At 29.1% G+C, this 25,242-nt stretch overlaps 3 protein-coding genes across 5 annotated transcripts; 1 reads left to right on the forward strand and 2 right to left on the reverse strand.

Annotated features, from left to right (window-relative positions):
- Window positions 1-958: 958 nt before the first annotated feature.
- On the reverse strand, window positions 959-5,735 carry LOC114380289 (uncharacterized protein At4g28440-like). Its single transcript, XM_028339291.1, has 3 exons — window positions 5,635-5,735; window positions 4,833-5,065; window positions 959-1,512 (listed from the first exon to the last, which is right to left on the reverse strand). Exons 2-3 carry the CDS (start codon window positions 5,053-5,055, stop codon window positions 1,322-1,324), a joined length of 414 nt encoding a protein of 137 aa, XP_028195092.1. The 5' UTR covers window positions 5,056-5,065; window positions 5,635-5,735; the 3' UTR covers window positions 959-1,321.
- A 2,333-nt stretch (window positions 5,736-8,068) lies between these two features.
- LOC114380297 (uncharacterized protein At4g28440-like) lies at window positions 8,069-11,684 on the forward strand. The gene is made up of 3 exons (XM_028339303.1): window positions 8,069-8,203; window positions 8,776-9,008; window positions 11,157-11,684. The coding sequence occupies exons 2-3, from the start codon at window positions 8,786-8,788 to the stop codon at window positions 11,345-11,347; spliced, it is 414 nt and encodes a 137-aa protein (XP_028195104.1). The 5' UTR covers window positions 8,069-8,203; window positions 8,776-8,785; the 3' UTR covers window positions 11,348-11,684.
- Window positions 11,685-14,415: 2,731 nt separating this feature from the next.
- On the reverse strand, window positions 14,416-24,987 carry LOC114380301 (carbonic anhydrase 2-like). 3 transcript variants are annotated; one of them, XM_028339313.1, is made up of 10 exons: window positions 24,859-24,987; window positions 24,377-24,448; window positions 19,396-19,457; window positions 18,909-19,049; window positions 18,053-18,101; window positions 17,433-17,549; window positions 17,020-17,073; window positions 16,117-16,202; window positions 14,948-15,053; window positions 14,665-14,829 (listed from the first exon to the last, which is right to left on the reverse strand). In XM_028339313.1, the coding sequence occupies exons 2-10, from the start codon at window positions 24,431-24,433 to the stop codon at window positions 14,665-14,667; spliced, it is 837 nt and encodes a 278-aa protein (XP_028195114.1). In that variant the 5' UTR covers window positions 24,434-24,448; window positions 24,859-24,987. The 3 variants fall into 3 exon arrangements, with proteins under 3 accessions (XP_028195119.1, XP_028195114.1, XP_028195121.1); XM_028339318.1 differs by lacking the exon at window positions 24,859-24,987 and having other exon boundaries at window positions 14,416-14,829; window positions 24,377-24,433; XM_028339320.1 differs by lacking the exons at window positions 24,377-24,448; window positions 24,859-24,987 and adding an exon at window positions 19,820-19,975.
- Between the last annotated feature and the right edge of the window lie 255 nt (window positions 24,988-25,242).

The raw sequence follows: 25,242 nt of genomic DNA on the forward strand, positions 1-25,242 counted from the left end.
TGTCTCATGACTTGTGATGAATTATGAGTTGTGGACAGCCCCAACAGACTATCACACTCTACATTGTTGATGAAATTCTACACCTTTATTCAGACCAGAATATAATGACTGCATGCTAGTAAATTTCTATCAGCTGCTGCTTTGGATTCTCATCTGCAAGAACGTAGCAAATTTCTAATGAAACTGTAAAATCAAATCTTTGTGCATTATAATCCGTTAGAGCAAACACATCAGGACGGTAAAGGATTAGAAAATCTTCAATACTGTTCATATAAATAACTCCACTTTATTTGTTTAAGTGACTCCATACATTCCATCTTAATTTTAAGTGATTGAATCAATTTTCACTTTAACAGGGATTTCTATTAGTAAGTTGCTTAACTCACATATATTTTATCTTTTAACATCTTACATTCTCTTTCTACATGTACACACATTTTATGCAACCTATAAGAAAGGATTGCTTATATAAGCAACTCTACAATTTTAATCGACCCAACATCACATGAGATACCAAAATCGTATTTTATTGATAAACAACTTATGCAGTGTAATAAAATAACACTCATTGGAGATGTTAAAACATTTCTAGATGTTTAACCATGTTATCCACATTTGTATCAAATTGTATAATGTCTAATAAAATTAGTATTTAAATTTTATTTATTTTTAATCACTTTTACAAAAATATATTTTCAGCCTTTTATTGCTAGATTAAAAGTAAATAATTTTAGTAATTATAAGGGCTAAAAGTATTTTAATGGATAAAAACATATATAAACCTAAAAATTATAACTAAGATTCTCCTTTATTATGAATTTTTCCTTCCCTTTTGCACCAGCAGTTAAGAAGAATGTTCAAAATGAATTGATGTTACCATCGATCTAGGATTTGAGTTTCCACACGTATCTTCCGAGATATACTTCTTCCTTAACACAAAGATTGCGAGGCTAGCAGGTGGTAGAACATGATAAAGATTATATTGAGATTAAACAAAGGATTTTCTCAAATATAAACAACCATCTGCCATATATTAATATTCTGATACATGCAATCCGTAGTAGATGAAGAAACACATAATCTAAAATGTCAACAGAGAGCATAACAAAAAGCATGATCTGGAAGCCAATTCCCATTTTCTTGCACTTCAATCCACCATCTGTTCAGTGGTTAAGCTACAAGATCCACATAGTCTGTTGCAACAGTAAGAAGCAACTGTTGGTACTACTGGCTTCTCAAATCTCTATTCCTAAACTCAGGTGAACTGTGATGAGCATGATGAGTTTTTTTCTCATTAGAAATTCCAAGAGGTCCCAATAAGTCATTCCACAACAACATTCACCAGTTCATACTCAATGAGAGACAAGTTATTATCTTCCTTCACAGTAAAACTAGCAGGTTCTGTGACTTCCACACGGCCCCACTTGTCCACAGCAAACCTCATTGATCCTTTGAACATGTCAATTTTGGCATTGCGCAGGATCACAGTAGCAGCCTCTTTCATCATATCCACTGAAAATTGGAACCAAAGAAAAATCTTCAACATCAATATATGTCATCGTTTTCAGCAATACTGCTGAACATTAGATGCTGTGCCAGGCAAAAAAATAGAAGTCAACTCATTCATGGGCATCATGACACAATGAGGTCATAAACAGCTCATTATTTGCAAATCAGCATTTTAAATCATATTTGAAATATTTGGTCACATAGCAATTTAGTTTGAAAATTGTGAATATAAAATATTTTCAAAATTGTTTTTAGGTAAAACAAAAATCAGTTCCTACCAATGAATAACCCATTATTTTCTCTTTTAGCATTCCAAACCACTTGTTTGGTTAAATTGTTTCTAAGATTGAGCAAATCTTTTTTCTAAATGGGAATTACTTTTTCCTATTATTTCCGAATTTTAAGTTCTCCATCATATAATATCTTATGAGAAGACTGAACTTCATTTATTAGTAACTGCAATGGTCCAAAAACACATTTTAAACAAAGTCAAGTCTTTTAGTATGTGAAATGACAGAGTCTTTAATGTAAAAGAAAGCAATCAGTAGGTATAAACTTCCACTTCATGCTAGTAACTCTTTCTAAACTTCACATCTGTAAACAAAGTTGCTCTTTTGGTTTGACACTTCTGAGGCCTCAGCCATAGGGAGAAATCAAAAGCAGGATTAGGGTATTTTCAAATTTCAATGCAGACAATCAAGGGAATCTAGCATATGCATCATCGCTTAACATTTTCATAAAAAAGGGTTCATTCTTTTCTAATTTTCTTATCTCTCTCTCTCTCTCCATCCCACCCCCCCACAAAAAAAAATCTCTTGAACTAATTTTTGTTTCTTATTCAGAGCCTAGGTACATCCAAAACAAGATACAGAAAGTTATTAGAAACTGACACACATTTATATTGTTTCCTGGTAATCCAAGGCTGTGTAAGCCCAATTTAACCCTAAAAGCAGTTCTTAGTAGTGATATGATAGGAACTGATAGTCAGGTAAAGTTATGGTAGATATGTGTAGAAAATAACTTTTCTGGTAAACACAGTTCTGTGTTAGAAACTCCAAGATGACAGTTATGAGTGGAAATATCTGTTAGTAGTTAGTTTAGTATTAGAAACTGCAGGATGATAGTTATGTGTGGAAAGCAATTGCTGGTAGTTCTGTATTAGGAGTATATATATCTAATAGTAGGTTGTGTAATTGGAGATGTGAAGTTATTTTCAGTTTGTGGGCAGAGAATACTCTCAGTAAGAGACTTCTGCCTCTGGTACAGCAAGTGTTTTGCTGTATTTGTGTAATAGGAAACTGTTTGTCTCTGGGACAGCAAGTGTATTAATGTATTGTTGTAATCAATATTATCTTATCTTTTATTACCATTATAAATTGGTTTTCTATCATGCTACAAAATGTTAAATAAAATTCATAATAAATAGTTATATACTAGCAATCTATATGTAGATCTCATAAATGATCATTTACTTATATAAAAAAGAAAAAAGGAAAAAGTTCAAATGATTTTTACAGCGGTTCTTACCCGGTTTTGGCCACTTTTTAATCAGTTTTTTGCTCTGTCAATTTTTTAGATTGATAGGATTAGTGACCTAACTAGTTCTCAATCAAACTGGCAGGTCATCCAGTATGGTTTTAGTAACTATGCTAAACCATATTCAATTAGGCCTAGACATTTTTTATTTGAAGTTTTGAACCAAGAAATTAGTATAAACCAGAATGTAGTAACTCATGAATGTAAACTACCCATGGGCTTCTCTGCCCTATGTCCTGAAAAGTAGTTTACTAAAAAAAACGAAAAAAGCAAAACTAGGGAAGCACCTGAATTACATTGTGTCTTTGCAACCATATCTTTTTCCCAATTACATCATATTTTAATTTCCATGATTCCAACATCTCCTCTCAGTCACTTCAAGTCTTAAACCTCTTCTATGGTTCAAGAAGAAATAACAATACAGAAGCGAAGATAAATTTCAATTTTCAACATTAGATCATTAGATGAGTGGACAACCGGGATTGAGGAAAAGCATGGAATTTCTATTATTTTTCTGGTCTTTTTGGTTGAATCATTTATCCCCATCAATGTAGGATACATAGTACAAAAAAATTATTTTATGATTACTGAGGAGAATGGAAGACTGTAATCATATATTCATATCCATGGTGTGTAAATTTTCCATTACATGTACACCAGAATTGAGGGACATTAACACAAAGCTAGCTCTTGAGAAATTGTCAAAAACTGCAAATTTAATTGGATTTAACCAACTATAAGACTGGTTTACTCACACAAAGTAGCAGCCATGCCAATGTCCTATTAATTGACATTCTAGATTATTTGGCATAAGGAATATTAACACTATCCAACAGACTTTTTATGATATTATATTACAACACCTTATTGATTACCAATTTTCCATATACAAATAATAGGATAAAAGAATCGAGACACTCTTACCAGAACCAAAACCATTAATCAAAGGCAAATTGGAGGAGGCCCTGAATCACCTAGCTTAAATTAATGAACTTATGTGATTTTGATTCTCACAGACAAACCACAAGATTTAGACTACTCAGAAATTACATTTTCCTTTGGCAGTTTGGCGTTAGGTCACAACAGCCTCAAATCTATATGCACGACCCAAATGGGAAAATGTGTAGATTTTTAATCAGGTGACTGTTGATGATAAGAACCTTGGGAGAACCACACCACAAAAGCTAGCTGGTAGCTGGAGAGCCCAAGACCTTATAAAACCCACAATGGAATCCCATACTTCCGATGTGGGACTCAAGTCCCATACCTTGCAATGGGATACTAACATATGCTAAACACAGATAGGAAAAGACATTTCCTTCTTTATTGTTCCTTGAGCTTTAACAAAACATGATAAAAAAATATTTATGCGGTTCATGATGTTAGTGCTAGAAAATGCTAATGGACACATCAATTAGGATCTTTTGGGTAAAAAACAAGAAAAATACAACACCAATTGCCCAGGTTCATCTCCTATTAGATAGATATTATAGATGTTTTGGAAGATATTTAGATCAATTAGTGATCAAATTAGCAATGAATCAATGATTTATGGAATATCCAAACAGAAATGACAGATGCCCACAAAATGGACAAAACAGAAGAACACTTGACAGTTGATGGATGACATGTGAATACTCCATGCAAAACAACCAAAGAACGCCCCTTGGTCCAGCCAAAGAAAAGAAAAATACAACAAAATTGTTACAATAACAATACCATAATGCAGCGAGGAAAACTTATAATAGGGGCACTGGAACACATTGTGAAAGCAGTAACATATATACCTTGATCATTTCTGGCAGTGAATATGATCATTCCAGTCTCATCGCCAACCAAACATTCAGCAATTCGCATCTGACGGGATTGAGGACCATCAGAACGACCTTTCTGCATCACCATCTTAGCATTGACCACCTTCACAGTTAAAGTGTGCCCGCTGGTCCCCGGGCGAAGCTGATCAACCTTGGTAAACACTGGCTTCCTCAATCCAGCTTTGGAATCTGCCATTTTTCAAATCCTACAAAAAACACAAGAACCTCCACTAAGACAAGACAACATAAAAACTGCAGCACTGCACACTAAGATTATCTTGTAAGATCTTAATACATAGCTCAAAATCAAAGTTTTAATGAACGAACTGTTTCTTGTACATAGGTTTTGAATATGAAATGCTCCCTTATTCAACTTTTCCATCCAAAATTTTCAGCTAAGGGAAAAAACCTAGTTTAGCGAATGTGAACTAAAAATACAAGAAAAAGCAAGTAAAATCAACTAACATACATAGCAGAGCCTGGTAATCAACCTAACCTAACCCCAGCTAAAAGGGGTAAAAAGGTTTTGAAATTTTCAATATCTCAGGGTCAAATATTGATAATAATATCAGGTAGTAAAATGGACAGAGAATGAGATCCAAACTCATACCAAATTTCCAATTCCACCAAACATACTTAAGAAATAAGTTTTTTTTTCCCCATGAAAATCGAGATATGAGATTGGAAAGGAAATAAATAGATTGAGGAAAAAAAAGGGGCACGAAAATAGAAAGAAAAGCGAAAAGGAAGAGGAGATTGAAGATTGGAATGCGACCTGAAGATTGGTGTGAGGGAAGAGAGAGATCCAAAACTGAAACTGAGACGCGAGCGTAGAAGCCGGATTTAAAGATGTGAAAGTGAAAGAGAAGATAGCATTCATTACTAGTAAGCAGTAACTATATCAATATTTTCTTAAAAAAAATTTCAAAGAAGAATTACAATTATATTTCTTGAAGTAAAAAATATAATATTTTATCACTGCACCTAAATACTCAGGTAAAATATAATATTAATATAAATTTTATGTAAAATAGTTTAAAATTTAAATTTTATTTTTTTTTAAATTATTTATATTTTTATAATTTTATATATTATCTTTTAAAATATAATATATAAGATTAAATTTTATTTTTCACATAAGTTAAAATATGTATATTTATATAAATTTTATCTTTATTTTATATATTATATTTATCTTTTAATATAAATAAATAAAAATATTTTATATATTTTTTTATTCATGTTATTTATTATAATATAAATAAAAATATAATATCAATAAATTATAAATATTTTAAAAAATAAAAAATATGTTATTTTATTTAATTATATATTTTGACTATATAATTTAGTTCTTTTAGAAAATTTTGTAGTTGATTAAATAAAATTAAATATAAATAAAAAATACTATTATAATAAATAATAAGAATATGTTAATATAGGTAAATAAAATATTATTATTAAAACACAAATATAAATATTAAAAAGGTGATAAAATACTCATTTTATGAAATTATAATTTATGTAAAAAAATATACATTAAAGATAAAATTTATATTATATATTACTTTATAAAATAAGTTTTGAATAGTGTGATAAAAAAATACATAAGATTATAAAAATATAATATATAAAATAAAAATAGAGATTATATAAGTATATATATTCTAATTTATGTGAAAATAAAATTTAATCTTATATATCATATTTTAAAAGATAATATATAAGATTATAAAAATATAATAAATTAAAAAAAATTGAACTATTTTGACACCAAACTTATATTAATATTATATTTTACACCAAATGTTTAAATGAGTATTTGAATATAGTGATAAAAGAGTATGTTTAGTATATTTTGAAATGTATGGAGATTCAAATAGTGAATTAAAAAATACGATAACCAATTTAGTAGAATAGGAAAAATAGAAGATGAATTTTACAATTAAGCTTAAAATAAATAAATGCTTCATTTATCAGTTTAATTTTAATTTAGGTTAAATTAACAAGTACAGGTAAGTTTTTAAATAATTTCACATTTATTGGAAAAAATTTATGATGCACGGAATAGTAATATGTATTGGTAACGTTAGATATTAATATATTTTTTTGGTTGAAGAAAAAAAAAGAGAAAAGTTAAATTGTAAATACAAAAATGATAACTTTTCTTTTATCTCATTTTCTTCGCAATTTAAATTTAAAATTTTCTTTTATCTCATTTTTTTTTTGAAAGAGGGGCCATAGTTCCTAAGAGAAGATCTTATTAAAAATCTAGAGAAAATTTTGCATTAGTAACATATGCTAAAATTGAACTAGATGAAAAACTTGGTACAAAATTAAAAAATTACCCTAAGCAAAATTACCATCCTTAGCCATTGCTCCATGACAATTCAGCTTGAAACTCCTCTCCACCATTGAGCTATCACAAATCTTCCCAAAAGCCTTTTAGATGATTTGAAGAACTCGAATTCTGCTTCACACTTAACACCATCCTCCTTATACGCCAAACCATTTTGTCAACAGAGAGATGGTTAAAGAATGAATCATTTTTGTTTCTCCAAATCAAATCTAAAGCAATGTCTCACTTAATACACCAATCATCGTTATTATACTATTGAAGTCAACTAAAAAATGATCTTATTGAAGTCAACTCAAATCATTCCTAAAGAAGCTTCACCTATCAGCACCATTAAGTAGACTTCCACAAACCTGTTTATCAAATGAGCAATCGCTCATTGCATAAATAGGTGACCCTGGATCTAATTTATAAGATAGAAGTAATTTTTTAAAATTATTAAAACTGAATTTAGAAATATTAAAAGATGATAAATTAAAAAAGGAGACAATAATTAAGGAAATCATATATAAAAATAAAAATAAGATCATAATAATTTAAAATAATTGAGATACTTTTTTACAAAGAAAAAGTTTAAAATATTTAATGATAAAACTTTATCACTTTTTAAATGTTTTTTTTTTTATCTCATTCTTGTTCAATGAAGTTGCATTCATGATTTTATAACCTTTTTTTAGTAAATTTTAACCAACAATAAAAATATTAAAATATATTCTTAGCAGTCTTCTACTTATTTATCACATAGATTTTTTTTAAAATAAAATAAAATTTAATTTAAAAATAAAAAATGGATATAGATTAAAAAAAATTATTACTTAATTATTAATAATATTTATTTTTGTCTAAGGTTGAATCAGGGGCAAAGTCCCGTGAACCTGATGATAAACTTGTATTTCTCTCCTTAAAACCCGACCTCGACGTTTGCCTCTCTCAGTCTCAGTCTCAGTTTCAGTTTCGGATCTCTCTCTTCTTTCACACCAATTTCCAGGTAGCATTCCAATCTTCAATCTATTTGTTTCCTTTCCTCACTCATATCTGGATTTTCATGTGCAAAAAAGAAATCACTTTTTACTTTTGGGTTTGTCGAAAATTTTATACTTTTTTCCCCCTTTTTGAATTTTGTTTGGAATTTCTTAAGTGTCTTTGATGGAATTGGAAAATTGGTATGAGTTTGGATCTCATGGTTTATCCTTGCTACTAACCTGATATTATTATCAATATTTGACCCTGAGATATTGAAAAGTTCAAAACTTTCTTACCCCTTTAAGCTGGGGTTGGGTTAGTCTGTTTACAGGCTCCACTATGTTAATTGAGTTTCCTTGCTTTTGCTTGTATTTTAGTTCACATGGACTAAACTAGGTTTTTCCCTTAGCCGAAAATTTTGGATGAAAAAGTTGAATAAGGGAGCATTTCATATTCAAAGCCTCTATTATGTACAAGGAAAAGGTTCATTAAACCTTTGATTTTGAGCTATGTATTAAGGTCTTCCAAGATAGGCAGTGTGCACTGCTGCAGTTTTTTGTGCTGTCTTAGTGGATGATGTTCTTGTGGTTTTTGTAGCATTTGAAACATGGCAGATTCAAAATCAGGATTGAGGAAACCAGTGTTCACCAAGGTTGATCAGCTTTGCCCGGGGACCAGTGGTCACACTTTAACTGTGAAGGTGGTCAATGCTAAGATGGTGATGCAGAGAGGTCGCTCTGATGGTCCTCAATCTCGTCAAATGCGAATTGCTGAGTGCTTGGTTGGTGATGAGACTGGAATGATCATATACACCGCCAGAAATGATCAAGGTACATGTGTTATATTGCTTTCACAATGCTGCCCCTGTACAAGTTTTCCTTACTGCATAATGGTGCTGTTGTTGTCATCATATCTTTACATACTTGTTGTATTGCTCTTTTCTTTGGCTGGGGGAACTGTTTTTGGTTATTTTGGATGGAGTGTTCACATATCATGTGTTTTGTTTGGTCCATTTTGTGAGCCTCTTGCATTTATTTTGTTACTTCTGGTCTTTGTTTTATACATGGTCATGCATCGGGTGATTTATTTTGTCAATTTCATGGTCATTTGTAATTACTGTTTGGGCTATGTGTTGTGACTTGTGAGGCAAAAGGTATGTTTCGAGAACATTGGTAAATATTTTTTTATAATAAAATACTAGGGCAAATATATGCCAATTCGGTTAATGGAAGTACTTTCAGAAACAACTTAAACCTAAATTTAACATTATTATCACATATGAACTTTAATGTGCTATTTCAATTATTAAAACCCTTATGTTATAACTATAGGAAATTCTACATAAATCATAGTTTCATAGTTGATTTTGACACTAAATGATCTAAACAATTTCTGAAATATCTATCTAATAGAAGATGGACCCGGGCAATTGATGTTGTGTTTTTCTGGTTTTTTGACCCAGAAGAAGACACACAGCAGTACACAGATAGGGAGAGAGCAGGATAGAGGAAAAAGAAAGTTGTCATTATGTAATGATTACTGAGTATTTGAGAGTCTTGGTCCTCTCCTCCACAATAGTTTTCCTAAAAACTACTACTGCAGTATCTACATATAGCAATTAACACCTAACTTCCTAACTGACCCATATAACCACTTAGTAATTGACTTGTGAATTAGTTGGGTTTGTCATCTAGAATACACTTTAGTTATAGGCCCTTTATTCTTATGAATTGCCCTCCGTCCCCCCCACCCCCACCCACACACACAGAAAAAAAATTGTCCTTGTCTTCATGGTAGGCCTGGTGTAGATTATGCTGCCTCCCAGCTATCTTCACAAGGACGGAGGTTCTGCCTGAGATCCAACATATTTGCTGGTTCAACCTGGAACTCCATGTCATCAGCTAAGGCCAGGGGAAAAGTTGGAACAAACTGTGGTGTGCTGACTGCCTTCTTGAAGAGGCACAAACAATGACACGGAAGCTGGTTGAATCCTGCTATCCTCCTGTAAATCAAGCTCATAGGCCACCTAATCTATTCTTTCCAAAACCTGAAAAGGGCCATAAAAAGAGGACTGAGCTTTTGATTAGGTTTTCTAGCTAGAGAGCACATCTTACTGGGCTGCAAATTGAGAAAACCTGATCTCCCACAGCATACTCCACACATCTCCTATACTTTTTAGCTTGCTTTCTCATTCTGTCCCGGGCCTTCAACAAATTCTGCCTTAAATCATCTAACAGCTCATCCCACTGCTGATTCATCCTGTTGACCTCTTCTTCCACCTTTGAAAGAATGGTTTTCCTCTTCAACAAGGGTGGATCTCATCCAAACAATGCCTTGAAAGCTGAATCCTTCCACTGCAGCAGCCCCAAAATATCATCAACCCCTCCTGGGTCAAGTACAAACAGAATTCACATGTTTCCAACTCCTTCCTTCCATGTGGAAATTCTGTTCTTTCCATAGTTATTATTCCCTTTAGCTACCTTACTGTCCATATAGTGGTCTAGTGCCTTACGTCCTCTAATTCTACGTTCTTATTCATCACTTGTTTTGGTTATATTTCTTCCGGGATGTCTTAGATTGTAATTTTGTCTTGATAATAATAGTGTAATACTTGCCAAGTTGTATTCAACATGAATGTTAAAATGAAGTTTGATGTCTATATTTGAAGAACAATTTTGAAAATATTTTTTATGCACAATTTTCAATTCCTATGTGAACAAATATTTCAAAAATAATTTAAAATGTTGATTTGCGAATGATGAGTTGTTTATGACCTTATTGTGTCATGTTGCCTGTGAATGAGTTTTGGTTTTTGCCTGGCCCAACATATAATGTTCAGCGGTACTGCTGAAAATGCTGATATATATATATATATATATATATATATATATATATATATATATATATATATATATATATATATATATAGTTATAGTTATTGAACATTCTCCCTTGGTTGCAATTTTGGTTGTGTTCAGTGGATACGATGACAGAGGGAGCTACTGTGATCCTGCGTAACGCCAAAATTGACATGTTCAAAGGATCAATGAGGCTTGCTGTGGACAAGTGGGGCCGTGTGGAACTCACAGAACCTGCTAGTTTCACTGTGAAGGAAGATAATAACTTGTCTCTCATTGAGTATGAACTGGTGAATGTTGTTGCGGAATGACTTATTGGGAATCCTGGAATTTCTTTTGAGAATAAAACAAATCCAGCGAAGAAATCTTTTGTTTTTTGTCTGAGACATCTCATCATGCCCATCACATTCACCTTAGTTTAGGAATAGAGATTTGAGCAGCTAGTAGTGCCAACAGTTGCTTCTTACTTTTGCAACAGACTCTGGATCTTGTAGCTTAACCACTGAACAGATGGTCGCTGTAATTGCAACAAGAAAATGGGAATTGGCTTCCAGATCATATGCTTTTTGTTATGCTATCTATTGACAATTTTAGATTATGTGTATCAGAATTTTATATATGGCAGGTGAGTGTTTATATTTGACGTAATCCTTTTTTTAGTCTCAATGTTTGTCGTGATCTACTACCTGCTAGCCTCTCAATCTTTGTGCTAAGAAGTATGTCTCAGAAGTATTGATTCAACATCATCAAATGATTTTGGAATGTTTTTTTACTGCCTAGTGCAAAAGGGAAGGAAATCATTCATAATAAGGAAAATCTTAGTTGCAACTTTTAGGCTTATAAATGTTTCTTTTTTGTGCATGAGAATTTAACGGATTTTTGTTTTAATCTTTTTTTTTTCGTTTCTAGTCTTTAAAATTGTGTTTTTTTGTCTAGTGATAAAAAAATTACATTATTTTTTTAAATAGCAATTAAAAATAAAGAAATTTAAATAAATGCCTATTTTAGAAGATTTTACATTATTCGGTGCACATGTGGACATCTAACTATTAAGCATCCATACTCTAATGGTTCATCATTACCATGTTTATTTGTCTCTTGCTTACAATTGATTTCTTCGTCATTTTGTTATTGTATATGGATAGGCCCCAACAAAAATTGAGTTTAAGAATTCAAGCATAAATTGACTAAGTAGTTTGGTATGAAAGTCTTTACATCAACAAACAAGATTTTAAGGGTGCAGATTCATCAGGACAATAAAGATAAGAATATTTGGCTTTCTCAAAAGAATTATTTACAAAAAGTTGTGATACTTTAATATGCGTGAATGTAAGCATATCTCTTACTTTTTGTCATTTAAATTATCATTAAATGTGTATCTTAGTAGTGAAAAAAAGAGGATAGGAATGTCTTGAGTATTTTATGCGTCAACAATGAGAAAGTTAATGTATTTAATGATTTATATAAGTCCTAATATTAAACAATTGAAACAGTAGATCCTAATAAAAAAAATTGAAACAGTTGATTGTTTTATAATAGGAATTGACCGAGTGCATTGAAATGTTACTAAGGTCTTCAAAAAGAAACCTCAATTGTTAACTTAAAGTTTAATGGTTTAATTATAGTTGAATCGAGATTGAATTAATTTTATATTTTTTAATATTATATAATTAGAAAAAAAATCAGAATCTAAAAATTATAAATGGTTAAATTATATATTTTATAAAATAAAAATTAATAATAATTGACAAAATAATTAATACTCATGTAAAACAAATATTAATTTTTATTTAGTTTTATTTAAAAAAATACCTAATTAAAAATTATTTTTCGCACCAGTTTAACATGGTTTTGATTAATTTTGGACTAATTTGACTGATTCTTTATCAATTATGAGATATTCCAATTTTTTGAATGATTAGACCAGTCCCCAATTGAACTGTTTGGACCGATTGATTCGGTTTGATTTAAAAAAAAAAAAAATGCACTTCCCTTTGGAGGATAAAAAATCATTGTCAAATGTTTTATTGATTAAAATTTTGCCAAGTGATCATGATAAATGAAAATCGATTATTAGTTATGCGTTTACGTTCGTAGAAAGATCAATAAGCTGGTTGTTGTAGCTCTATCTAGTATCTATTATAGAAGTTGAATACACGCTGATTACCGAAGCTTATAGGGAATCATTGAATTTAAAGAATAATAACTAGTGAGTTAGATGAGGACTATGCAAAAACGTAATCCTATAAGCTTTTTCCTTAATTCTATATTACAAATTGCATTACTACATCACAGCATTATAATCATTTTCAATTGTTCTCTCTCCTTCCTTAAAAAAAGTTTAAATTGTACTTTTATTTCCACTATTTTTTTTCATTCAGAAGCAATTTTAGTTTTTTTTTTCTTTAGTTGACTGTTAACATGACATTTATATGAAAAAAAAATTAAATGAAGTAAAAAAAATGTCTTAAAGAATTAAACTCATCGCCTTATTTTATTTAAATAAAAGGTAATAAATCATGAATTTACTTACTTTATTTAGTTAAACATATTAATATTATTTTCTAGGTATCATTAGTCAAGAATTATTAAATTTTTTAAAAAATTATCAAAATTTATAAATTAAAAAATATTTAATATATAAATATTTTTAATTTTATTTTATACCATTTTATATATTTTTATTTTACTAATTGATAATTAAATTTCATAAATTAATATGTAAATTATTTACATAATTTTTTTTATAAATTGATTTTAATATACAGATAATTTTTATATTTACTTAAAATTAAAAATATTTATATGTTAAATATTTTTTAATTTATAAATTTTGATAATTTAAAAAATTAATAACTCTTGACTAACTATACATAAAAAATAATGTTAATATAATAAATTAAATAAAGTAAGTCTTTTAGTGATTTATTCCTTTATATATAAATAAAGAATTCAATTCTTATTAACATAATTTTTTTTCAAATAAGATGAAAACTGTTTATTTTAAAAAATAAGATGATTAAGTGTCTTAACTTTTAATTTAAAAATAAAGAAACCAAAATTATAATTTAGAAAAAAAAATCTCTTCTTTAATCTCGGACTTCCTCTTTCATAGTATAGAATGCAATGTAACCAACAAAAAAAATGTGGATCGTATTAATAGAAAAATGTATTTGACTCTTCCAAAACAAAGAAATATAAAATAAGCTAATCACTGATTGATAAAAAAAATCAATAATTAATATTTGAACATATTTGTAACTCATTATATAATTTTTTTATCAATCACTGAAATTATTTGTTTTATCCTCTAAATAAATTGCACGCTTTGTGTGGGATTTAAATAACAAAATAAAAAAGTAGGAAGACAAAACTATGCTAGTCTGGGAGCATCAAATCATTAATATATCAACAAAATGAAAATAAAATAAAAACACTGTATACATAACAAAGAAATGAGAATGATACTTTGCTAGAAAACAAAACTAGTTTAATAATAGCTCACAGACCATTATTATTATTATTACTATTATTTTCTGAATATGTCTGCTTTTCTATGGAAACCCTTTTGACTTTGCCAAAGTGTACAATCTTGTACTTCAGGTTTACTATGTTGCTGGAGAGAATCTTAAACGGATATAGTGGGCAAAAGTTTGAAGTTCAAATCCCACAGCTCAAAATTGCCATTAACGAAATCATAATGTGCTCCTTTCAAAGCCAGAGTTTTGTTAACAACACCATCTCTAACAAATGGATATGTTAATAGGTTACCAAGTGATACATTCACAGCTTCCTGCATTGGATTAAGAAGCAAAATCTTAATTAAAGGGTATAAAAATTTGTATAAACAGTAACAATAAATTTAAGCTCTTTTTGCTGTATGCATATATATAGCAGTTACATTTTCTTACCTTCTCACAGTTAGTACATTGCTCTGAAAAACTTAAGTCACTTTTTCCTGCTTTAACCTTGGACTTTGCTGGAGTACAAATTTGGACCCATTGCTCTATGAATTCACTGAAATATCACAGAGAAAGGAAATGATTTTCAAGGTATAGTTAATTAGTACTCACCAAGAACAGTTAAGTTCATAAAAATCACTGTGTGGTATTGTAATATATCCGTCAGAGGAATCTTGTATGCAAGAATCCAATGACTAGCTAGTTAGAAAGGATTTACACTTAAAATTCCTCAAAAAAAGGAATCATCCATATAATAATCTTCTCCTTTCCCATGAATATACAACGTGATTTGACATGGAAAGCCAGCAGTCAAATAATGAAATGTTTCTCTATGTTAATATGCTGGACAAAAAGGCTATAATTTGTTCTTGGTATATGCCCAAAGCAACATTTCTAAAAGTTTTCTTTTCTTTTCTGGTTTAAGAAGCCTTCCGGTTGTCCCCAATAAAGTGGAACCAAAAACAGGGAAATTAAGAATGCTGTGCATGACTTTATATTCACTATTATTGATACTGGGTTATGAATGATGAATCTACTAAAGTACTAAACATTTGGAGTAGTGTTATTGATACATTAGATTTTAAAAAGAAATTATACGTGAGAGACATAGAGATATATGAAAAGAAGAAAAAGAAGTGTGTATATATAGGTCATATGATGAAAGTAAAAGTATGTGAATCACCACTTACTTGGAAGTACTGAAAAGCTATCGTGATCGTCTAAATAATTAAACTTTCATTATATGTATGTACTTCCAGTACATACTCGCTCGTCCTTTTGAAAAAAATTCTTTATTCCTTCTAAGAGAACTAATCAACAGTAACATATTGTTCCATCGCATCTTTTAAGAACATCTCAAATGACAGATTTGTGAGGTTCTTAAGATTAATTAAGAGTCAATTCTTACTCAGAATCATCGTTAGAAGAGGCTGACATAACTTAATTACAAGAACTGGTTCATATATATAAACAATCCATATTATATGTAAAATCCATTTTAAGTTCTTAGACAATTATATCGTTGAAATAAAAAGTTATTGAAATGCTTAAAAACCATTAAAGATGCTTTAAGAGACATATATATATAGCAATAATAGTAACGTATATATAAGACTTGCCTTGCAGTGGTCCCGTCATCTGGGATAGACATGAGCCCCTTTATACCTCCACAGCAACTGTGTCCAATAACTACAATATTCTCCACCTTCAAGTTATAATACCCATTAGAATCTAAAAAAAAGGCACCAAAAATGCTATTCCGTTTTTAGAAAAAGACGTTCTACTTTCATCAAACTATAAAAATAAAAAAATGGGTCAATTTTAAATGAGATGTTATCATTCATACTTACAGCAGAATACTTTATATTCATCTGTTTTTTATTTACTCAAGTTTAAATAATTTTAATATACCCTTACATAAAGCATTTTATATTAAGAAAATAAAAATAATGCGTTGAATTTTTTTTAACAAATATTAGTTTGTTAATTTTTTTAAGAAAATGTCAGTTGAAAGATTTGAATTCAATCTCTTTTTTTGTTTTCCTTTTTTTTTTCTTTCTCAACCGGTGAGTCAATCTTATATATTTTAAAATAATGTGTTGAATATACTGGTGACATATAATTAATTAAATAAACGACTAAACGATCATATTCGTAATAAAACATAGTGGGAAGGTGTGGTGGCTAATCACTAGCTGCTGGGTTATGATTTATGAATTTGACTACCACTATTTCAGTAGATATATATCTATCTGCGTGTGGTAGTTAGTTGAATGTTTGATCATTCTTTGCTTTAGCAATATGTGCACCAATTCAAAGATTCCTTACACTGTTCATGTACCATTTTTGTAATTCAATACTAGCGTCTTCATGAAATAGAATAAGTCATGCAACTTGAGATGCGTGTGGATCCCAACAAATAATGATGCAACGTAACAAATTGCCTCTACCACCAAACTTTCTTCCTTTCCCACATGACCCACCATTATTAGAGCACAGGATGATAATTGATAAACAATTACCTTTAAATGCAACACTGCATATTCTATGGCAGCCCCTGCTCCTGAATACTTCGTCTACAATAACACAAAGCCAGTCAAACTTTTGTGCTAATTTGAACCACCAAAACGGCAACCCAAATTAGAAGATTATTTTGAACGACAAATTTGACAGAGTTATGTTTATGATATACAATCTCTTGTATTTTCAATTTGCACGTCAAATTTAAGAATTGATTCAAAAGTAAGTGATATTTAAAGTAAATTTTGCGAGATTTTTTAATTTTAAACGAAAGTTATATATTGAACATTTTTATTATCGTATATAATTTTTTTGCTTTATATAAACAAATAATAAATAACTTTTCTGTTAGTGCACTTAAAGCTTGACTTATATTGACCCTGCAAACATTAAGCATTTAGGAAACATAGTAAACCTTGTCATATGGGGGAACCATGTTGGCAATGTTTCGGACCATAAAGGCCTCACCCGGTTGGAAATCCAGAATATGAGATGGACAAACTCTCGAATCTGAGCATGCAAATACCATAAACTGCATGTGTGCCATAAGAATGTTATATAATAGTATTCATTAATGGCAACATAAACTTATTAAAAGAGAAGCTGACTTTATAATATAATGAAAAACATCAAGGTCAATGCTTAATGAAAATAATCTATATGTGCATCAAAAGTCCTAGATGAATACATTATGCCATCTGAGAAAGTTAGGACCAATTTTATATATGCTGTGTATGACTAGAATATATAGTTGACTAATAATAGTTAGCACATGCCCATGTTGCACAATAGTGTAGGAAATAGGAATAGAGGATTTAATTATTGAATCAGAAAACAATTGTTCCTTTTGCATTTATTTTGTTTGTCTGTTTTCATGTCGTTATAGTTGAAAGTACCAAATTCAATTTCACCATAAATTAATGTATCAGAAAGGTGCATGTGCCCAAACCCAAAGGGCAATTAGTAATTAAGAAGACTAATTAAGTAACTAACTAGCTAGTGATTAGTGAGTATGCAACTGAAAACATGGCTGACCTTTGGGCTCTGGCCTTTGGCAAGTTCGCCATATAGATCAGGATTTTTCCTGGAAAATACAAAGCATATCACCCAATATCAGAGAAACTGTAATTCCCTTACTAGCTAAAAAAAGTAAAAATAGAACATGCATTGAATACCAGCCTTAATTTCCTAGAGGCAAAGGTTCAAATTCAACACGAAAAGTAAAGTGCCCTTTTTGCAACAAAAATAAAACAACATCTTTCGTCATTGGCCATCTCATGGTTTACATTTATTTATGGTTGATTAAACATATGCTTACGTTGCCACTTAATATTGTAAATATAAAGTGCCACCGTCTGCAATGCTTTACATTTTATTTGAGGTTATATGGCGGAAAAGGGATAAAAGAGGAGCATTTTAAATAGTCTTGTATGTATGCATATTTTTATAAAAAAATATATTAATAATATGTTTTTAGTTGTTAAGTTATATAAAAGATTATTTATTTAGTTCTTTTTTATTTCAAATTTTTCTATTATTTTGTATTAAAAATTCAGATAAAATCAGAAACTAACAATTTTTTTTTTAAAATTACAAGAGTAAAATATAATAATAAATTTTTCTAAAATTAAGGATTAATTTTTTTTAATGATTTTAACTAACAATGATTTTTCTTATCAAGATTCTTATTTTATTCTTTGTTTACTTTAAAGGGAGAAAAATACAAAATTTTTATACTATTATTTAATTATAAAAGCAAATTACTATTATATACTAATGAGCTCTATTTTCATAATATAGCAAATTCGAACCGAGAAGGTTCCTAATTCTATTATGGCAAGGTAGAGGATAAATGAAGGAAAAAGACAAAAGAGAAATTAACGATACGTACTCAAATTTCTCATTCTTAAATTGGATGAAGCCGGTTCTGATCCTCTCCTCCGGGTTAAACGGCTTCGAACCGGCGGCATCAAGCTCCGCCGTCAGATCCTTGATCTTTGCGGCGGCAACACCACCGAGGTCAGCTTTTTCACTACAATAAAAAAACAGAAACTGTTACATTTCACAGAAACCAAAACGCGTACCAGGTGCTAAGGGTCCCGCATGAGAAGAAGGAACCACACCACAACACCTACAACCTTCTGAAACGCTTATGTTTTTAACTTGTATCACCATAATCATAATTACGGTCACATGAATCGCATTTTCTCATAATTGTCAGTAATGAAAAAGTTTTTTACTCACCGTGCAACTTGCACGCGATTGCAACCGCAATTTAAAAACATGAACGCTCTATCTCTACGTACGTGGTCGTGTTTGTCACCGGAAACTAACGGCGGAAAATGACAAAAAAGGACAACAACGTTTGTCTGAATTACCTGAGAAGCTTGGTCAGACTCGCGATGGCTTCCTCGTATGATTCTCCTGCCATTTCTTCCTTCTGTTTCGCTCCCAAACACAAACAACACAAATAGATTCAGACGGTCGACATTCACTTAAATCCAAACATTAAAACAACGTATGATGAATCTCTTCATATAATGCTAATTAATAATAATTCATTCTGCGACATATATATATAATGGAAATCATAATCGATTAATAGATCAATATAACTAGTATATGCGAATTCTCTATATATGCGTTTAACAGGTCAATAACAATGAATCAATGATTGATCATCAAACAAAGAGATTGGTGGAAACTGGAAATTAATAATTAATCGCTGTAGACGTGAATTGTGTATTGCGTGATCTGAATCTGGTGGACGAAGAAAAGAAGAGATTAGATATGTGTATGTACCTTTTGTGCGAGGTACAGGTACTGGTGAGATTTGGAAGAAAACAAGCAAGTGTGTGTGTTTGTGATACGACTATGACTGTTTGAGTTTTTATTGGCTGTGTAGAGAGGCAAAGAGGGGAATTAGGGACTCACTTTTGGTCTAGCACTCAACACGGGTCTAAATTTATTGCCAACAACACAAACATTTTATTTCATTTCAATTCAGAAAATAAAAAATAAATGTTAGAAACACACTGTTATTAAATTTTACACTAATTTAAAAAATTAGTTGACTAATCTCAAATAAAAAATAATTTTATTTTTGAAACCATTCATTAAACTTAATATCATAATAAAAAATATCATTAAAATAAAATTAGAATTAAATGAAAAATATTTTAAGAATAACAAAATTCATTAGATTTGTTTATATTTTTTAATACGCCTTTCTTGTTGGTTGGATTAAATTTATTGAAAATTACAAATGAGTGGATCTCTCATTTTATTTGATGATTTTTTTATTTTAAATTTTTCAATTAATACTAGCATAAAATATTACTATTAACATGGAATATTATTAACACTCATCTAAAAAAGAAATATAAGGAAAAAAAATAAGTGAAAACCTTTTTTAATTTTTTATTATCTTCTTATTCATTTAGTAAAATAGAAAATAGATTACAAAAATGATACAGTATTTTCGTAAATAAATAACCATGTCTTTATAAGATATGTAATATAATATTAATATTATATTTTGTTATAGTGTGGCTAAGGCCGAATCCATTTCCCTATTTTTTTTAGTATAAAAAACTATAATAGTATATTATTGATAATTTTAATTTTAGTTTAGTTTAGTTTTTTCTTCTGTGTAAAAAGATCCTTTCTCTTTTGTTCCCCACTTTCTCAAGTTGACATGAACTGCCCATTTGCTCTCATAAGAACAGTATTTTTTTTTTTCCTTTGAAAGTGATCCAAAAGTGACATAATTGGAAAGTAAGAAAAAACCAGCTCTCCTTTCCGACTTTCTTGGCATATAAGTAGAGACTGAAAAATACGTGGGCACCATTTTTTCTCACATTTCAATTTTTTTGGCTAAATCAAACCCATTTCATTATCATTGTTTATTTTCTCTCTCACCCATTTCTTTCCTTTTCCTTTTTTGTTCACTAAATACAGAAAACAATACTAATAGTATTTACCAAGTCATTTCGATTAACTTATAGTAGTTGATTTGTTTAATATATAACTTTATTAGACTAGAATAAAAATATTTGATGAATGAGTTTATGTGTGTATTTGATTTTGATTGTTTTTAAGAATTGTATTTGATTTTGATAAGACATTGATTTAGTTAATCCATAAGTTAGTCAACCAAATTATTTGATAAAAAAAACATGTTATTAGAAACATTTGGTTATAACTCTTTTTTAAACAACTACTAAATTTAGAAGTTTTAATATGATATATTGAAGATATTAATGTAAAAGATGAAATAATGTTAAATTTTTTATTTATTAATTATTTTGAATCAAATGGTTACTAATTTCAAATTAAAATTATAATATTCCTTAAAAATTATATTAAAATCTCCTTAACTTTTACAAATTTAATTTTAATTATAAAACAACATAAACTGCATCTAAAAACTGTTAGTTTGAACACCAGCATTTTATCTGCGTTTGGAAAGGTCGGAACATTAAATTAACTAGCATTGAAATTTTTAAAAAAAGAAAAAACAGTAAAAATAATAAATAACGAATTGAGTAATTGAATAAAATAAATAATAAATTTTAAAAACTGTGCAACTGATATGACATTAATAATTAGCAATGGTAATTAGAAAAACGAGGGAAGTGGAATGGAGTTTGGTGTGGTTAGGGTGTCACCCAAAATAGAAGCGTGATGGATAATACGTGGTGGGAATTGAGAGGTTGTGATGATCAACTATGACTATATGAGTGACTAAAGTAGTTTTTTGCGAAAGTTGACTTTATTGAGATGCAACATCAAAAGAGAAAGTGATGGGACAATTTAATTGCATTTAATTACAATAGATTAAACTTGTGGTTTCTCTTTTCTTAATTATAATTTTTTTAATTAATTTATATTTTTTAAGAAAAATAATTATTGTATTAAATTTATTAGTTATTTATATTATAATTTTAAAATTATTATTTTTTCTTTATTTATTTATTTTTCATTGTTTAAAGAAAAAATAATTTAGTAATAATATATTTAAAAATTAAATAAGAATCTCATACAAAAGAATAAATAAATTTTTTAAAAATATTTTATAATTAGGAATTAAAGGAAGGAGTAGCATGAAATTACAATTTTAATGTAATAAATGGAAATTGAAGAAGTTGAACATAGGTGTTGAATATTAAAGCAATTCAGTAATGCGTGAATCCTAATTTTGAGCGAAAAAAAATATATAAAAATGATAATTAGAGTTGAATTTATACAATATTTACAAAAAAAATTATACATAATAAATAATTTTTTTTAGCAACATGTGATTATTAGTTTAAGTAGAAATAAACTTAAATATCTTAAATACAGTAAAGTTGAATTCAAATTTTATAAATAAAAATACATGATTCAGGATAGCAATTATATTAAAGGTGATGAAAAAAATTTTCAAGCAAGAATTTTTAGTTGAAGTTATAAAATTGATTGAATGATAAAATGAGAAAAGAGAAAAAGAAAAATCATGAATTCAATTCTCCTAAACTAACAATTAATAAATAACATTCCTTGATAAAAAAACAAAAAAATATCGTTCATAAAGGAAATGAATATTATTTCACACCAATAATAAGAAATTAAGTAATCCTTTATCCTAAAATACTCGTCTCTTTCTCTCTTCATACATGCATGATTTCCACTTGAGATTTGAAAGTTTTGAAGTATTTGTTTAGTGCATGAAATTAAATATAGAGTTGGTGTATAAAAATAAAATTGAACTTTGAAATTTTAATTATGATATTTGATTTTTTTTTTCAAAAATAAAGTTAATACTCAAATTCATAAGGTTTTGCATGGTTTTAAGATTTGTATATTAAATGAAATTTTAGTATTAAAACCAAACTAATCAGCCGTTATTTTCCCATTGCACTTCTTTCTCATAACAATTTTTTTCTTTCCTTTTTCATCCATTCCCTAATTTTCTTTTATAAAAAATGTTAGCTTATTTACTTTATTTAATTAAAATGTTATTAACAGAAATTTGAACCGTTAACTCATCTCTTCCTTCTTCCTTGAGTCTCCCTTCTCTTATTACACTTAAAGGGGACAACAATAATGATAGGGGCACAACTATTATATACTCACATTTATAAGATTCTAATTATCTAAATTTATTAAGATTAAAAAAAATAATTAATTTAGTTGATAACAATAAATTTATCTTAAATATATAAATTTTTTCAAACTATCCTTATAATTAATACTTATTTATCTTTTAATTATTAGTTAATACATTATCTCTATTCTTTAAATTAGGAATATTTTTAATCTAAAAATAATTAATAAAAAAACATTATAGATCAAGTCTTATAAAAAAATAAATATCATTTAAATTTTGATCTTATAAATAAATACAAAAGGAGTATTATTGTCATTGTCATGAATACAATTAGTCTACCATTATAATTTTATGATAACCAAAGTGGTTATAGTAATAATGGTGAATTTAATAAATAGAAGAAAAAAAAAATCAAGGTTTGCATTAATGAGTTAAATTAGTCCAAATTAAGCTTCACATTATTCTAGCTCCGGCCATACCCAAGCTTTAAATTTGGCTTGATCAAATAAATTATTTATATTTAAACGTAAGTTTTTTACAAGATAAGTTTGAATGTCAAGTACTCTACTATATACTGTAAGAAAAAAGTACTCTACTACATCTAACTCCTTTATACTACTTTCAAAGTAGTTGACTTGATGCCTCCCTTGACCCTTGGCATTGACATACGTGTGTCATGTGAACTATAGATTTATATGCATATAATTTTTTTTTGTAACACTTTATATGCATATAATAAGTTTTGGTATTAGCAACTAGACAAATTATAATTAAGTAAATTTAATCAGTAATGTTTGAAAAGAAATGACAGCATATGTGAGATTCTCGTTATATAAGAAATTACGTGGTATATTGAGAGAGAGATATTAAAAAAAAAAACATTATAAAATTATTAAAAAAAATTTAAGTTTAATTTTAAAATTCTTGTCTTCAACTTCAAATTAGTTTTTAAAATAAAAATAAAAATACCTCACGTCTTAAAAAATAATTAAAACTAAATTTTAAATAAAGTTATATAATAAATTTAATAAACTAGTTTTGTTAGTTTAAAAATATTTCATTTTTTAAAATTTGCTTTGAACTTAGATATGCATTTGGGTCGATTCTAGGACATCGTCACCCATACCCTCACCTCCCCCCTTCTATCGATTCGTGTACTATATCATTACTTAACAACAAATAAAATTTTCTCACCAACACTTGATGGGAACAAAAAATGCAAGATAGACATGAGAAATGAAGCATGATTTAATAAATGAAAAACGTACCGAGACAATCTTGCTCGTGCAACACAGCATCATGCACTTTTTTAATGCTCCAGCCATGACTCTCTTTGCACCCTGCCATGCACACACAAATCAATAATCTCAATTTATTAATTACTCTGCAAGTAGGCAAATTAATTATTGCTATTGATAATCAACGAAAAGAGCAAAAGCAACTTGCAGTTGTGTTTGGAAATTGGGGTTGTACTATTAGCACATATGAAAAATACCACTTTAGAACAACAAACATTCACTGTCCAACGGCGAGAAAGTGGGTGAAAGTTAGTAATTTCTTATGGGTGCCAAAAGAAGTAAAAATTCTAATAATTACGTGGCATGACAGCACTTTGTTGGAAAATTAGGAAAGCTCTAAGTTCTTAGTTTGTGCAAATTTCAACAACTTAATTGGAAATAGGAGAGGAAATTGAAGAGATAACCAAAAGGGTATCGAATTTGTGGATTAGTGTGGTTGAACTTTATTCTACCTTGACTGAATGAAATTGTTGTTACTGAATAAAACGAGAGAAAAAATGGCTAAACTATTAGGTGTTTATGCTGCATTGGACCAAAAGGCCATGGGCAAGCACAAAGAAGGGAGAAGGAGAATGAAAATCAATTTGAAGGGAAAACATTAATTTACCAAAAGGATAAAGAAAGCGAAAGGTAAGTTAATATTAGCTAGGGGGTTGTAATGGACACTGCTTCCTTATCTCAATTCTCATAGCCAATATTACGTGTCCTGAAGCCACAAAAAGTGGTGACAATGAAACTATCATCCTATCATTGTTGCATAAAATGTTTTCTTGGAAAAATAATATTTTGTGAATCTGATTTGACGCCGTTGCCGATTTGTCATGTAATGCATTTCA

This window comes from Glycine soja, chromosome 2 (assembly GCF_004193775.1).
Source record: "Glycine soja cultivar W05 chromosome 2, ASM419377v2, whole genome shotgun sequence".
Taxonomy (NCBI): Eukaryota; Viridiplantae; Streptophyta; class Magnoliopsida; order Fabales; family Fabaceae; genus Glycine; species Glycine soja.